This window comes from Panicum virgatum, chromosome 5K (assembly GCF_016808335.1).
Source record: "Panicum virgatum strain AP13 chromosome 5K, P.virgatum_v5, whole genome shotgun sequence".
NCBI classification, from domain to species: Eukaryota; Viridiplantae; Streptophyta; class Magnoliopsida; order Poales; family Poaceae; genus Panicum; species Panicum virgatum.
This window is the reverse complement of record NC_053140.1, coordinates 8,876,288-8,893,863: the sequence shown is the minus strand read 5'-3', so window position 1 is coordinate 8,893,863 and position 17,576 is coordinate 8,876,288. Positions and strand designations below refer to the sequence as shown.

The 17,576-nt window shown below is 46.5% G+C and overlaps 1 protein-coding gene across 2 annotated transcripts; it reads right to left on the bottom strand.

Annotated features, from left to right (window-relative positions):
- Positions 1 to 46: 46 nt before the first annotated feature.
- Positions 47 to 2,632, bottom strand: LOC120706135 (multicopper oxidase LPR1 homolog 4). Of its 2 annotated transcripts, XM_039990707.1 has the most exons (4): positions 2,429 to 2,631; positions 2,084 to 2,335; positions 517 to 1,980; positions 47 to 435 (listed from the first exon to the last, which is right to left on the bottom strand). In XM_039990707.1, the coding sequence occupies exons 2-4, from the start codon at positions 2,330 to 2,332 to the stop codon at positions 382 to 384; spliced, it is 1,767 nt and encodes a 588-aa protein (XP_039846641.1). In that variant the 5' UTR covers positions 2,333 to 2,335; positions 2,429 to 2,631; the 3' UTR covers positions 47 to 381. The 2 variants fall into 2 exon arrangements, with proteins under 2 accessions (XP_039846641.1, XP_039846640.1); XM_039990706.1 differs by having other exon boundaries at positions 2,084 to 2,632.
- Positions 2,633 to 17,576: the final 14,944 nt, after the last annotated feature.

The window sequence follows — 17,576 nt, the reverse complement described above, 5'->3', positions numbered from 1 at the left end:
GTATTGACTGCGTAAAAGAATAGAAAACAGAGGCTATACTGCCGGGTTACAAAGAATGCTTATACATTGTTCACTTCATATAATCGAATACAATACAATACAATACGTATGCTTATACATTATTCACTTCATACGACCAAATACAATACGTGGCTATTCATATACTTGCCAATCATTGGCATGATAGAAACAGTATGATGGAAATGCTTACAAAAGAATTTACTGGACGAAAATTTACATATTAAACAAATAATCATGCAATAGTAAATGTAATAATGAATATGTCTGATCCCCAGAATTATCAGTTTCTCGGCAGGCAACAACTCCTCTTCATCAATCATTCAATCATCACAGCTGGTTCGTTGGGTCTTGCAAGTCTCTTCACGGGAGCAGCTTCAGTGGCCGGATCATGGCGTTGTCTTCGTGATCCAGGATCTGGACAGCATCACACGTCAGAATACTTGTGGATTGGTGATACATGAATGAAGCTAACCAGGTGGAAGATGTGGCGCTTACGTGGCAATGGTAGACGTATCCGGGCTCCGCCGTGGCGTCGAAGGGGTAGGGCTGGTTGGTGTCCACCAGCTTGAACGCCACCACCACCGTGGTCACGAACCCCGGCGGCACCTTCACCACGTTCTTCCACGTCTTCTCGTGGTCCGGCACCGGCACCACGGGCCCGACGGCGTGCTGGTCCACGCCGCACCTGACGGCGTCGTTGACCTGAGTCATGCAGTCGGTGAACGCCTGCAGGTCGAGGAGCTGCTGCATCTTGACGGCCTGGAACATGCCCAGGTGGATGTGCAGCGGGTGGTTGTCGCCGGTGAGGTTGATCACGTGCCACAGCTCCGTCGTCCCCGACCGCGGCGTCTCCGTCACGGGGTCCTCCAGCCGCAGCCCGTTGATGTAGAGGTGCGTCGACTGCCCCGACGGCGTCAGGTACTCGTACATGGCGATGTACCTCGTCTCCGACGTCGGCCCCGGCGACGCCACGTTCGCGTACGGCACCTCCCGGTCCGGCACCGTCGAGTTGTCCGGCGGGTCGCGGGGCCCGTTCGGGGTGACCACGAACTTCATCACCTTACCGTTGAGCGGCCCCGGCGCCGTGCCGTTCGGGAACGGGTACGGCGCCGAGTTGAGCATCTCGACCTCGGCCGTCGGCGACGCGGCGAAGTCGACGACGACGTCGAAGATCTCGGCCGGGGAGATGAGGAGGCTGGACACGGTGACCGGCGCGGCGAGGTAGGACGCGTCGGAGCCGACGACGTGGAAGGGCATGCCGTTGGAGAGAGAGACGTTGAAGTAGCGCGCGTTGCTGGCGTTGAGGATGCGGAGCCGGTAGCGGCGGCGGTGCACGGCGAGGAACGGCCACGCCTTGCCGTTCACGGTGATGGCCTCGCCGAAGTACTCCGGCTGCCACTGCGGGTGCACGGACGGCGCCACGCCCGTGGAGTTCATGTACAGCGAGCCGTCGACGTTGAAGCTGCGGTCGGCGATGACGAAGTGGAGGTCGTCGTCGTCGCAGGGCAGGTCCATGGGCACGTCGACCTCCGGCTTCTCGATGACGTAGGCGCCGAGGAGGCCGGCGAGGAGGTTGGCGCGGGTGAGGCCGAGCGCGTGGTCGTGGTACCAGAGGTTGCCCGGCGGCTGCACGTTGGGGTACCGGTACGTGGGCGTCGACCACGCCGGCCCCGTCTCGCGGAACCCCGCGGTGAACCAGGCGAAGGGGCTGCCGTCGGCCTGCGGCGGGTGGGCGCTGCCGTGGAGGTGGACGACGGTGGGCACGCCGCCGTTCTTGGGGATGGCGGTGGGCACGGTGGGGTCCCACGGCAGGATGTGGCGGTCGGGGAGGTGGTTCTCCCACGTCACCGCCAGCGGCACGTCGTGGCGGGCGACGATCGTCGGGCCCGGGAACGTGGCGGTCTCGGCGCATTGCCCGTACACGAACACCGGCGTCTCCGGCAGGTCGCGGTGGAATTTCTGCCGGCCGGCGATGAGTGAAAATTATTGCATTAGCACATATAGTCTACGAGCAGCCAATGTCTTGTGAAAAAGTTTTTTCGTCAGCTCTGTGTGCACGTACCCAGTTCTTTTGGAACATGCCGATGGTGAGGTTGACGGGCACGACGCTACCCTGCTGGAAGCCGTAGCCGCGGATCTTGGCCATCTGCGGCAGTGGGTCCACGTACATCTGCAGCGAGGCCGCCACCTGCTGCAGCAGCGCGCTCGTCACCGGCGGCGGCGGCGCCTGCGCGGACACCGCAACCCCGGCAACCACGACGGCCACGAGCGCGGCGGCTACGCGGCGCAGCATCCGCGCGTGGTTCCCCATGATCTGCATCACCGACGACATCGCAGCCAAAAACGTAAGGATGCGATGACGAATTTGTGCAGGTAATCTGCTTGAGAGAAGAGTGATCAAGCTGACCTTGCTGGAGAGGGGCACGCAGAGTGAGATGCAGGAGGAGGGAGACAGGGGGCGTGTGGCTGGCACACGACTGATGGAGATGCCAAGCTAGTCAGGGCTGTATTTATAGACTAATCGAGGCGTAAACAAGTGAACAACATGCATGCAATTGCAAGAGGGATACGAGATGATGCTCAGTTAGTTGGAGCCGGCCGGCCTGCCCACCTTCATTAGTTGTACTGCTTCTACACACTCCATTTTAAATAGAAGCCGTTAGCCAACTAAGCTTGGAGATAGTCAATGGGTGCAGAAAGAACAGAGTTTCAGTCTTTCAGAGCTTCCTTGCATGGGTCTGCCTGGTCCATTTGGATGGATGGCTTTTCTTTGTCCTGCTGCTCGTTTTGGTCAATTTTTCCATTGCTGCTGATTGATGATGTGAACTAAAACTATTACTACTCGTCCTGATGTGGACTTAGTTTGGCAGCGCCCAGGTAGGCGGAGAATTGGTAATTATAGTAGTAGCCGAGTAGGAGTTCATCTCAAGAGATCATGGCAGCATTGTTCATCAGGCAAATCTTTGTTTGGAATCGAGAACTTTTTTTATGAAAAGCAAATCAAATTTCATAGGATTTGAAAAGGACGCCATGCACTTCAAATGCACCCAATTAGTAGATGTGTCAGAGGCTCGAGGAAACAGGTACTCTGTTTCACGACGTATGTTTATGCCCACCATTGCAGACAGATAAAAAAACAATAAATCCAAAATAAGGCGGCTTGAATGGTGTCCCTAAGGATCATCACCACCAATCTTTTTTTAGTTCAGGTTAACTGAACTATTTTTTTTAGAAAAATACCATATTTTGGAAAACTAGCTCTATTAATTGTTCTTAGGGTCCGTGGTGACTTTTATGGACACGAATTCGCACCCTTGTTCAAGACAGCAATAAATTAATCCAAACAAGGTAATCCATTGCTTGAAGCATGCGAACACCAACCTCAAAATCTTTTGAAAAATGAAAACAATGTACTAGCAATAATCATATGGATAAACGTTCCAAAACCGATACTTTTGAGACTGTGGGCGTACATTGTGAATCGAAAAGAGTAGCGTTCAATCATATTAACCACTCAAAAAGGTAAGATGCTCGTAGGGATAGGATTTGCGGCGCGCATTGTAAGTGTATGAGTTGTACTATATAATTAAAAAAATAAAAAAGTATCATATTAGATCTAATATGCTGGCCAGATTAGATAGGTATCCTCCAAAATCAAGTAACACCTCCCCCAGATGACAAAAAATTATTACATAATACATATATATAGTACGTAGTACAAGTACTGTAAGTCCTGGCCAATTAATCTAATAGACATGCTACCTACTTGCTTGCTGTGCTTCACCCTGATCATTGATGGCTTCTTCTGCGATAGACAAATGCAAGCGTCGTGCACTTTGGATCTGTTTGGCAGGGCTCCGACTCCTCTGAAAATGGTTCCGGCTCTAACTTTTTTGGTGGAGCGGCTTTTTTGATGGAGCTGAAGCCGTTTTGAAAAACATTTGGCAAAACGGCTTCACATGTTGAATTGATGTTGTGAAATGTCTAAATTACCCTTCCCTATATTTTTTTTCTATTTTTTCTTTTTCCCTTCTCATTTTCTCCTCTCATTTTCTTTTTTCTCACCTCTTTTCTTTTTTCCCCTCCTCTCCTCCTTATCCATTCATTCACTACGCCTGCGCTTGGCCCGTTTCCTCCTCCCCTGCCGGCCTCCCTCTTCCCCGGCGCCGCCAGCCTCCCTCCTCCCCGCGAGCTCCCTCCTCCCCGCCGTCGCGCACTCCCTCCAGTGCCGTGAGCTCCCTCCATCGGCGCCGCAAGCTCCCTGCTCCCCGCCGGCCGCCCTCCTCCCCACGGGCCGCGCCCCTCCGGTGGTCGTCGTCCGCCCCGCCCAGGCCACGCGCTCCGACCCCGGCCGCGCGCTGCGCTCCAGCGGCCTCCTCCCCGCCCCGCACCGCCGCGAGCGCGCGCTCCGGCCGCCTCCGCCCCGTCCAGGCCGCGCGCACCGCTCCGCGCCGCCGGCCGCCGGCCGCTGTCGGTACCTCCGTCCGCCTCCTCTCTCTATCTCGGCCGCCGCGATTACCGGGGGTATCGTTGGAAAAAAGTGGGGCGGAGCCACGAAAACGTGGCTCCACCTCCCCTGAAGCTCTCCAGTGAGCGTGAAACGCGGAGCTCCAGAAGCGTTCCAGAGCCGGAGCCGCGGGTGAAGCACCGTTTGGCAGGGCTCCGGACGAAGCCGATTTTGGAGCCGCCTGTGGAGCCCTGCCAAACGGGGCCTTTGTGTACCAGATCCTAGTTTCTCCGTCGGTGGCCACGATGGTGGCCAAGTTTTGGTTGACATTCTACTGCGATTCCCATCGATTCGCCAATAATGGGGAGAAGGAATCGCACTGAATCATTGGGGTGTCACACTGATGATGGATTCACACAATAGCTTGAATATCTGACCACTAGTAGCCTATGTAGGGGTGCAAATAGATGCCCTAAGGGTATCCACAATCTATCCAATAGCTTGAATATCTGACCACTAGTAGCCTATGTAGGGGTGCAAATAGATGCCCTAAGACCGTCCAGAGTGGAAGGAGCAAATAAAGGAGCAAATACACTGTTTGACACTGTAGATGCACTGTTTGGCACTGTAGACAGAGAGGGCGTGGGAAACGAGGAGGGAGCAAATTTGCTCTTGCTCCCTCCGCTGTGGTCAGCCTAAGGGTATCCACAATGCTCTTTACGCCGTGTTTAGTTCCCAAATTCAAAGTTCCAAATTTTTTTTTCCGGCACCTGCATGGAGACTTAAATCTAGACAAAATAAAAAACGCATTGCACAGTTTGCCTGTAAATCGCGAGACAAATCTAATGAACCTAACTAGGTCGTAACTAGGCGCTAAAATGCTACAGTAAACAACCTCTAATGACGAATTAATTAGGCTCATTAGATTCGTCTCGCGATTTACAGACGAGTTCTGTAATTAATTTTGTGATTAGTATATGTTTAGTACTTCAAATGTAGAAAGGTGTTCTTTCAAAAACTTTACGGGAGGCAAGGCCTTAGTTCAAAAGATCGTATAGGGTTTAGAGTATCAACAGCTCTAATCGTACTAGTTTTCCATAGTGGAAGCTCATCATTTTGATAAATTAGTACAAATTTTTGAAGTAAAAATACGAGCTGAAGGTGATGTTTACCAACATATAAATCTACCCAAGTGTCGAATGCATTCCAATCTCCGAATTAACCCTTTTATGCGAAGTAAAGACAAAAAATGGGGTTGGTTCGAGTGTGTGTTTTAACTAGCGTGCGAGTAGGACTAAGACAGATTTGACACTGGAGCATTATTAGTTGTCCATCAAACATGAGATGTGCTGGCCTGCAGAAGCGAACAGTTCTAGGAATAAAACCCGTTGAATTCGCTCGTGCCAACAGCATTTGCCGACGCTTGGATGTCGATAGATGCATGTATTTGTAGAAAAACGAGTGATGGATTCGGGAGGTTTTTGTCAAGGCTAGGAGTTGTGCTAGCTGTAGGGTGCGTTCGAAAAGCTGGCAGCGGTGGTTGATGAGTCTGTCCTAGTTTTAGACTCTACTGTACTTGGATGTCTATATGTTCATGTAGCCGCATCCCGCAGGTCGCGCCATGAGGGCCGCATTCTTTATCTTCCCCATTCTTTTTCTTTTTAGAAAGTCTTTCGTAATATTTTAATTTCATAAGTTATAAATTATTGATATTTTCGTGGGATAACTTTATTTCTTGAAATTGTGGGATAACTTTTGATTGCCCGTATGCTGTTTATTTAATTTAGTTGTTTGACTAGTTGTCTCAGTGCACAGTTTGACTATGGTTCCGTTTAGTTCCAAAAAAATTCTAAAGTACCCGTCACATCAAATGTTTATACACATGCATAGAGCTTTAAATGTAGTTAAAAAATAACAAATTACATAGTCTAACTGATTAGCAGGAGACGAATCTTTTAAGCCTAGTTACTCTATAATTGAACATTAATTACCAAATAATAACGAAAGTGCTACAGTGTCAAACCCCAAACATTTTCGCGAACCAAACGGGTATATTGTTACCAAAGGTGCAGATTGGTAACTGTGCCTAGTGGCGCTGAATGTTATGGTGATGAAACTCTTCTCTCATCTGATAAACTCTCACCTCCTCACTCCTCGTAAAGATTTTGCCAAGTCAGCAAAATTGCTAATTAATGTGATAAAGAATTTAACGCTCATAAAACTTCATTGAGATTGGTCTTACATACAATTTTTTAAACAATTTCCTAGAGTAACTTTCATGATAATTTAATTACTCCCTCCATTTCAAATTATAGACAGTTTGACTTTTTTAATCTAAAGTTTGACCACTCGTCTTATTCAAAAATTTATATAAATATCACTTCTTTTGTTGTGGCTTGCTTTATCAATACAAGTTCTTGAAGAATGACTTAAATTGAACTATGTTTGCATAACTTTTTTTGAATAAAATAAATGGTCAAACTTGGGGTCAAAAAAGTCAAACAATTTAGAATTTAGAATTGAGTAATATAGTTTTTTTACGCATAGCCTTTACGTTTTCTTCAAACACCTTCTCCATGATAACTTGTCAGGACAATGAGAACATCGTAGGTGAAGGTTTCTAGTTTCTAAAAAACTTTTCTAGAGAACAATATGTTTTCATTGTTCGCCTCTGCACAAGTAAGGAGTAAGGCATTATTTGGATGCAAAATATCTTCTGGTATTTGGAAAATAATTTGATTCTCGAAAGCAGCTGAATGTTTGAATGCAACAAACCTTCAAGCTTTTAAAACCACATGTTATTGCCCCCCCCCCCCCCCCCCTAATAAAATTGCTTTCTTTACTGTAGTTCAAAAAACAGAGATTCAAACTGGCGCTATGTACCGGCTGATCATGACTGAATGTCTTGGCTAGGAGAAATATGGCCGTAACAAGCAGAACTCCCAATCATGGAATCTGAATTGATTATCTGACAATCGTTTGCGCAATCTGGGATCAGATGGAAGTGCTTTCGTTTGCGCGGACAGGGAGGAAGGTAAGCACAGCGATGCGAAGGTGGGCCACACTTTCCGGACGGGGCGCGTCCTGTTTTTTTTTTTTTTCGAGAGGAGGACGGGGCGCGTTCACTTGGGCTTTTGGCTACGGACCCGTTTGATCTATCTATTGCCGAGAAGTTGGGAAATCGACGAGCACCGCACACCACAGTCCACCGCAGCATTTGCGCGAATGCCACAGCGGCGCCGTGCCATCGCCAGCTGCCATGTTTCCTGGTTTATCATACCAGCTGCCATGTTTCCTAGCTTATCAGACCAGCTGCCACCTGCCGTTGAGTTCGTCACAGCGCTGGTTCTGACGGATAGCAAGGCGCGCACCCGGGGCTCATGGAGGATGCCGCTCAGTTAGGACTAAAATTATGGCGGTCAGATAGTTAGGCTCAAATGGCACTTGGACCCAGTAAACATAGGGGGATGCGGCTCTTTGTAGCGGACGAATGATATCCCAACAAACATTGTGAAAATCTAAGTGTCTAAGTGATTATGACCTTTTTCTGGTACAACCGCACCCAATACTCATAACCAAGCTCCGCCCCTACCCAGTATAGAGAAAAATAAAGCAAATTCTGCAATATATACATCTCTAAAAAAATTTAAGGTGGATCATGTTTCTTAATGCTGAATCCACGGCTAACCGTAAGTTGCAAAACTTACTGTCGACGTCCCACTCCTGGGTTCCGTAGCCCGCACCCCCTTTCCCCTTACCCTTTACCTTTCTTTTTCCTCCTTTCTCCCTTAGATCCATTCCCGGCCCCATTCCCCTTCTCCTTCCCTCTTCTCCCTGCAAGCTCGAGGCGCAACCGCTATTCGTAGGTGGCTCAGCACTGCGGCGGTGGGGAGCTCTGCGCAGTGCGATGGCGGGGGAGCTCCACTCGCGGCGTGGCAGCGTGCTCCCCAGGCGCTCGCCCCCTGGGTAGTGGTGCTTTTTTTTCTTTTTTCTTTTTTTTAATTTTTGGATGCAAAATTTTTTATAAAGAAATTCTAATTTTTTTATTTTTGGATGCAACATAATTTTTCAATTTTTTTTCAAAATTTTGTCTTTTGAATTTTCTCCCATCAGAACTTTTTTCCATGTCTCCATTTTTTTCAGAAATATTTTTCAAAAAATTTTTGTCGGAGAAAGACAAAAAATACTAAAAAGGGATGTCCGAAGATCAACCTAGAGAAGGTCTCCCTACGGTCACCCGTAAATTAGCACACCCCATCCTATTTTGCAGCCATAGGCACCTATGACCATGAGGCGACAAAGGTCACCGCGACAGTGACAATGTAAAAGATATTCTCTTTGTTTCAAACTATAGATCATTTCGACTTTCTCATTATATAGTTTTTCTATGCATCCAGATATAAATCTGTGTCTAGATATAAGTAAAAAAAAGGTAGAAATACCAAAATGACCTAGAATTTGATACAGAGTATTTGTAGTTCCAATCTGTTTGTGGTACACCTTTAGCTTGAGGTGGATTTTTGGTACGCAAATCTTGAGGTTCGGATCAGTAATGGTAAAGGTGCATACTCATAGCAGCATTAAGTGTTTAAGGTCGTCTTCACGTTAATGTTGTGGTTACCCTAACTAAGTTACTGATTACCACAGCTCAGAATATTATGGCCAAATTCGAGAAGCTCTGTATATGTAGCAGACAAGCACAAGAACTTGATTTAGTTCCGCACAATCTGCTTGAAACGTCGTGCATGCCGTTATCCATGGCCATAATGAAGAAAACACCGACGGTGGCCTGAGCCTGACCGAGAGATGCCGAAACTTGGCCAAAACCCACGTAACCAAACTACCAAAGGTTGCATTTTTTTTTGCCTCTTGTCAAAAACGATTAAAGAATCACAAAAAAAAACTATTAAAAAATGTGGCGAATACCGACAAACAACCCGCCGGTGCCAATCATTTGTGTACAAAAATCCACGTGTCCAATAATTTCACAAAATCACAACAAATAAAGATGAAAACTCAGCGGCACCGACACCTACAGCGACGTGGTGTCATGGCGACAAGGAGTCAAGGATGCCCTCCAAACGAAAAGGAAGAAAGTGACATGCATGGTCATTGGGCCAGCCGCGCGCCCTACAAGCACCGGCGGTGACCTCGCCCATGCATGTCCGCACTGTAACACACTTGTTAAATTTGGGATTTAATTAGCTAATTAGTGACTTAAAACGTTCCGTTACGAATCGAGTCGAAAATGGATCCAAGCCCAGTTTTCAAATTCTGGAGCCAGAGAAAACCGGAACTTCTGGATACTCCAGTATTTCATCCGGAAACTCCGGATTTCCCCGGATACTCCGGATAGTCCGGACCCGAAATGCTATATCACGAGTTTTGGGTCTGGTGACTGTTTCGAAACGTTATAAACCGTTATTCACTCTCCTCACTCTCTCTCTCCCGTGCTCTCTCTCACCCCAAACCCTAGAGACCCAAAAACCCTACCTCTACTCTTGATCCAAGGCCCAAGGGAGCTTCAATTGGGTGGTGGATCCTCTCTCCCGCGTACGCCTTCCCTGGGCGGCTTGGGTTCAAGCCCTTGGTGCAAGGAAGAGCTCACCCCAAGGTAAATAAGTTAGGGTTTGGCAAGTCACTTGTTCTAGGGGGTTTAAATCAATTTCCTCCGGTCAATCGTCTTCTTATGAGTCCCTCTACTAGGGTCTAGAAGGGTTTCGATTTTTGTAGGTTGGTTTTGCTAGAAATCAGAGTTTCAGTTCTGGGGGCGAAAGCAGTGTGAAATCCGGAAACTCCGGGTGTAAGTCCGGATACTCCAGAAATTCCACACCCGGAAACTCCGGGTATTAATCCGGTTACTCCGGAAATTCCGGATATTCCGGATTGGAATCCGGATATTCCGGTTTTTGCAGGGTTATGAACGTCGGGTGATTCGGTTAGCAATATTTGTGATCGGTTAAGGTTTATTTCAAAGTCTCAAATTATATTGCATACTTTCTCATATCATGTGCATACGTATAGACGCCGCCGCTGAAGGAATCGTGTATGAGGTGGTTGCGGAGCCACGGGAGCCACAGGGGCAAGCCCCGCAGCAGGAGGATCGTGGGGAGCAGGCCCAAGGATCATCTCACCCTAGTGTTGAGCAACAGACGCAAGGCAAGCCCCGGTGCACATCCTATTAATTTTAAATTATAACACCTACATATGTATTTATTACTTATGCATTACGTTTAGGAGTTGTTTGAAACCCTAGTTGCATGAACCCTAGGTGTACTTGAGTTGTACTAGTATATATAGGCCGATAGAAATGCTATGCTAGATAGGGTTCGGTAGAAGTCGAGTAATTTCTTGGTTACTCGCGAGATGTAGAATAGCTTTATGTTTCCAGATATGAGTTATTAATTTATGGATGAAAGTATTGAAATGAAAGAAAGAATAGAATCTGAGACCGGACGGGAGAGGTGTAGTTCCGTCTGTGTCGGTTAAGGACCAAGCCGTTGTTGGCCCTGCTGATCATGTTTGAACTGTACTAACCGCATGCCGGGAGTAGGAGGTAGTCGAAACCGGTAAGCCGAGTACTGCCTTGCTTCGGAAGTACAGAACTTCTACCCACCCCTTACGGCGAGTCGAGTGGCCGCGGAGAATTGGGATGCATGAGTTTATTTTTGGTGGTCTCTCGTATGGCTCGGCTGACTATATGTAGGTGGGGCGGTTCTGTAGTTCGAGGCGGGGAGGGGAATGGTTGGTCCATATGGTCCGACGGGGCTAATACGTGCCGTGTTGGTTATGTCCACCTTGCAAGGTTAAATCGAATCGATTCGCCGTCAGTCGCTCTCGGATATGAGCACCTTGATCACTGCATCACAGCGTAGTGTTGTGATGGAAAATTGGTTATATCCATATTGATGAATATATGCATTATTATTTATTGTTCCACTATGGTTGCTCTAGATATGGTTATGCAAATATTAGACTATGTTAATTTATATAGAACTTGGGCTAAAATAAGGAAAGTGAGGAATTACTTTAGTTACTGCTTTCTGCAAAAATAACCACCAGCCAAAAGTCTTGCATGTCTAGATATGTGGGCTAAGATATACCCACTGGTCGGGTAAGCCTTGCTGAGTATTAGTATACTCAGGGTTTGTTGCCACAATTATTTCAGGACACGCAGACATAGACTTCTGTCCGCGTTGCGCCAAGTTCGTTCGACTGAATGCGGATGGGTGGAACGTCAAGGACCCAGGCGCGTAGCCTTGGGGTGTTGTAGTTGCACACTCGTGGGCTGAGTGTGTAATTCTTGTCGTTCTTATACATTATAGTGGGTAGATTTCATATTTATCAAACTTTGTATAAAAGGCAGCTACACTCGTATAATATTATGTATTTCGAACTCGGTTTGTAAAACTCCTTAGTGTTACCGTATGTCACTCTTGTATATTTTCATATATGGGTTGTGCTTATACCATCTGCGCACACCTTCGCGTGGGACTACCGGTGTTGTTTCGATCAGGCGTGGGTTGAGAAAGGATCGCCAAATTAAGCCGTTAAGCTAATGCGCCCGATGTGTTCAAATGACGGCCATTACGCTTAATTAGAGTTTTAATTTGGTGGTTCCGTCACACGCACCGTGAACGCACGCTTGCGACCGTGCGAAAGCGTCAGCATCAATTCTCACCTCCGCCGCGTCCCAGCCATGCCAACGTCGCCGAGGCCGCACCGGTCACGGCGTTCCTCGCCCTCACCGTCGCCGACCGAGGCGTGGCTGCGACGCTGCCACGCTTCCACATCCGGTGTCACTACTACAAAAACTGATTAACCGAGGCACTTTGAAAAGGGCTCGGAGGCGGACAGGAGAAATATCTCGATTAACGGTCCACATTAATTGAGGCGGTCACTTTTTATTAATTGCAAAATGTATTAATCGAGGCGGACGCCTTATAATTGTTCGCCTCGGTTAATAGTCTATTTTTGGATGCCGACATCTTATAAAGGTCCGCCTCGGTTAATGGTCGTAGCCCATATGAAGCCCATAAGGTCCGATAACCGTCTTCACACACATATATATATATGTATATATATATATATATATAGTGAAGTTAGGGTTATCTCCATCCCTCACCCTCATTCCATTCCTCTCCCTCGTCAGCCGACCGCCGCCCATCTCTCTCTCTTCCTCCTCTCCCTCAGACCCTTTCCCGGCGGCGGCGGCGGCGGCGCGCGCGGTGTCCGAGCCCTCCCTCCCGGCGGCGGCGGCGGTGCAGGGGCACGGGCCCCTCCCTCGCGGCGGCAGCGCCGGGTGCTCGGGCCCCTTCCTCCCTCTTGGCGGCGGCGGCGGCGCATGGGGCCGGACCTCCCGGCTACGGCGGCGCACGGGGCCCGAGCCCGTCCCTCCTGGCGGCAGCGCACGGCCCCTTCCTCCTCGATCCGGCGACGTGGAGGCGGGATCCGGCAAGGAGAGGCCGCATCCGGCAGCGGAGAGGCCGGATCCGGCGGCGGGATGCCGCGGCCGCGGCGTTTGATGGGCTCGCCTGGCCCGTGATGGGCTCGGTGGGTTTTTCTCTCTTTTTTTTTGGTTTACCGAGACGGACACCAAACCGTCTCGGAAAATACTCCATTTATCGTGATGTTGCTTCGGAGGCGTTTGTATTGCCCGCCTCGAAAAACTGACTTTGACCGCCTCGAGAAATATTTTCTGTAGTAGTATGGTTGACCACGGAGGCCGAGGTTCGTTCGCACCAATAATTCCACACGTTCGTTTTGTTGTTCATTCACCTGGAGAGGTCTCCGTTGTACTTTTTTTTTGTATTTTTCTAGCCTGTCGCGCTTGCATTATTGTTGCAGGTTGAGCTGTGTGGGCACGCGACGCTGGCTGCCGCGCACTTCCTGCTCACCAGCGGCGGCCTCGGGACCGGCACTGGGGCCATCGAGTTCGTCACCATAGCAGGGCTGGTCCTGACGGCGAGGCGGCGGGTGAAGGTCATCGGTAAGCGAGCCTTCGACGACTTGGCTGCCCATGGAGTCGATCGCGGCGGCGGCCGGTTCTGGATCGAGCTGGACTTCCCCGTGGCGTCGGTCGAAGAATGCGCCTCCGGCGAGGTGCCGGCGATGCCCGACACCCTGGACGGCGCATCCGTCGTCAACGTCTGCAAGACCTCCACGATCGGCGACCTCATGGTAACCCCGAGTTCGAGGAATTTAGCAAACGGAAAAGCGAGCAATTCAAGTTAACAACGGACATGCCATGATCATCAACGGAAGAACTGACGGAAATGCATGTATCCTGTGCCCATGTCGCGAGCTGCATATTGAGCTCTCGTCGGGAGAAGAGGTCGCCCGACTCCGTCCCAACTTCGTCGAGATTCGGGAATGCGCGAAACGGGCTCCAGCCGGACCTCGAGCTGACTTCGTCACCCGACTGTTCGCCCCAAATCTAGGCGTCGACGAGGTACGACGGCGGCATACTGAAAAGGCCACCGACCTTTCATCAAACGTTTGAGAGAGAAAATCAGATTCAAAAATGGATTCACAGTTTGAGGGGGAAATACATTTAATGTTTGAAATCCACAAGGAACTTCCACCCAGCAGAGCCAACAGAGAGTGACACTTGTTCAAGAGATTTGCTGAATCGGGCTGCACACTGGAGACTGGACCATCTATTGTACGCTGCCACACAATAACTTAATCCAAAGGTGAAGAAAGACGGTACGAATCTCAAATATTAAAATATATGTATGATATTTTGTCTTTTGAATGACAGATACGATGCCTGTGGGGGAGGGAGGGGGATCCCCCACCTTTTGAACCCATTTTGTGGGCGTGGGTGTGGCACCCTAACTCCTAATAACTTGTTAGCATAGCGGAGAAGAGGGAGAACGCAGAGGCCCAGAGCAAAGGGGTGGAGGAACCAGAGCCCAGAGGCGACGAGAGGTGGTGCGCAAATGGGGTGATGATGGGCCCTGCTCGGGTAGCGTGCATGACTGTGCATTGTCCCGTCACAGAAGGGTGGGTTAAATTTTTGTGGGCTGCTAATTCTTTTCGAGCCACCCGCTCCCGCGCCCCATGACTTGAACAAATTGTTCTTTTGGAATAAAAATGGAGTAAAATTTGTTCAGTTGGATCCAATCTTATCATTGGAATAAAAAAATATTCTAGAACAACTGGAAAAAAATGTTCCATTCCAATTTCCACGAGAAAAGAAAAAGGAAAGAATTTTTTTTTAGCAAAGCTAGACCCTAACAACCGGTGGACCGGCGAAAAAAATAAAAACGAGCGGGCCGCACGTGCTTGGAGTCATGGGCCCTTGTTCGGAAATTTGGACAGCCCGGTAGACCAGAAAGGATTGGACCTTTTAAAAATTACACATCATCGACGACCCGTCTGAGTGGGCCGATCTACATACAGCCCGTGCCATGCAAATACGTCTATTTGGTACTTGTCAAAGCACGACGATCCATGAGTTCTCACCGAGAAGGCGAGGACTGCCAGAGAGTGTGCTTCGGCCCGTGGCGTTGCACGGCATCTCCCTAGTGAGTCACCATATGCTGCAAAAACTATTACCACTCCGTTCGTAAGCAAAGCATGCGAGGATTTTAAAAAGTCAGATTCTAAGAATTTTGACCAACGACTATTGAATTGTATAAATACTTAGTGTACAAATGCTATATGAATAGACGGGTGCGGTTATGTGTAGCTTCGGGTGACAGATTTCTCACCATCACCTGAAGAGATGCGCTCTCCCGCGTGGGCCGAAATTAATTGTTGAGCCAAATATGCTAAATTAATATTAGCACCTAACAATATAACGCCCATGCTATAGTGCACATAAAAGAGAGCCATCATATGAATGCAAGCATGAGAGGACAACCACCATGACATCACCGCATGCATGCAAATCTATAATTAAAAAAAATTATAACTATTAAACTGAGCATCTAAATTAAATTTTGATTGCACCATTATCTTTTTTATGACAAGATCTTCAAAACAAGACCACACTTGCTTATGTTCACACGATTTTTTAAAAAAATATTTTTTTAATAGTAAATAATTAGTTTCAACTACTGGGAACAAATACTTTAACAGCACAAAAAAAATATTTCCATGAACAAAAAATTAAACATAACGAACAAATAATAATGTACAACGAACAAAACATTAAACATCACGAACATTTGATTGTATATACTAAATAGTAGAAAATAAATACCACGAATAAATGAAATAACCTGGCCGAACAAATTAATCTATAATGCGAACAAATAAAGTATACGTCTGGAACACTTATATTATGAAAATAGAATAAAAGATTAATAGATAGTTTGAACAGTAAGGAGTAGCATAAGAATATAAAAAAAATAAAAAAGGATAGGTACATAAAGGTTAAGTAAAAAAGTGGAATAAGAAATTAAAGAATAAAATAAAAATATTCAAGAAGATACAATAGGGAAAATCATATTAGATAAAAAAGTAATCAATTATTAGTATAATTGTTATGAATGAGTATGTAAAATAGAATTGATTAAGAAGTAAAATAATTGAATTAAAAAAATTTAGTTGGGAATGAGGGAAAAGAAAACCTACTAAAAGGTTAAATAAAAAATAGAAAAAAGAATCAAGTGTTATAAATCACAAAATCTATATTATATGAAAAAGAAAATCCAAGAAATAAATTTATACATCCAAAAATAATTTTACGAAATCGAGAAACAAATTAGGATACAAAGTAACTTGTGCCAAGAAAAGAAAGAAAGAAATAGAAAAGAAATGTTACAATAAGACAAGAAAAAGAAAGAAAGAGAATAAAGAAGATCACGTCAATGAGAAAAGAGAAATAACAATAGAAGGAAAAGAAAAAATGGAGAAAGCAAAGCAACTAATGGAAGGGACATATAAATGAAAAGAAAAATATAAGAAAACTCAAAAAACTTAATATTGAATAAGAAAATAAAATGTATAAAGAAAAACATAAAAGAAGAAAAGTAGAGCATGGTAAATAAAAATAAAAAGAATAACATGAATGATTAGCGTTCAAAATTGAAAGATGCAATAAAAATAGAAGAAGAAAAATAAAAGAGGAAAAAGAATAAAATAATTACTATAGAGCAAACCTGTCATATTGCAGTATGCATACCGGATGCATGTGTAAGAAATCACATACATGTGCCTGCTATCACCAGCATGTCGCTATCATATACATGCGCGTCGCTATCACATGTAACAAATCTGTCTGGTATATGCTGCCGCTTCTAGCACCATCAATGCATCTATGTATGGGCTGATTTGAGAAAACTGTTATTGGGCCTAAAACAGTCAAGCAACGAGCGCACATTCTTTAGGCGATGGATGTGGAATTTGTAGCCTGGGCGACATATAGCCTCCCGGTGAATAGACTCTAACACGGCATTGGTTTTAGAACCAATTCCTTCCATGCCACAAAAATTGTTGCCTCTCTCTTTGGTGCCATAAAATTTTTGGAAATTTCTTCGGTACCATATAAATTTTGATTCATCCCTTCAATGCCATTGAAAGGATGAATGAAAATTTCTATGGCATTGAAAGGATTTTCAAAAATTTTGTGGCACTAAAGGGAGAGGCAATAATTTTTGTGGCTTTGAAGGAATTGGCTCTTAGTTTTATAGCAATTGGAGATATGTGGCATGAGAAAGTGATGGCAATTCACTGAAATAGAAGTGAAAGAGGCTGTGTTTCAAATGGAACACAACAAGGCACTTGACACTGATGGTTTCCTAGTAGAATTTTTTCAAGTTTTTTGGGAAATAATAAAAGAGGACCTTATGGCATTTTTCAAAGATTTCCATAAGGAACGACTACCTCTTTATAGTCTCAACTTTGGAGTGATTACATTACTTCCCAAGACAGTAGAGGCAAAACAGATACAACAATATAGACTAATTTGTGTCCTTAATGTATGCTTCAAGATTTTCACAAAAGTCTGCACCAATAGGTTGAATAGGATAGCTCAAACAGTGGTAAGTGCCTCCCAGACTACTTTTATGCCAGGCAGAAATATCATTGAAGGGGTGGTCATACTCCACGAAACCATTCACGAGCTACACACTAAGAAACAAGATGGGGTCATTTT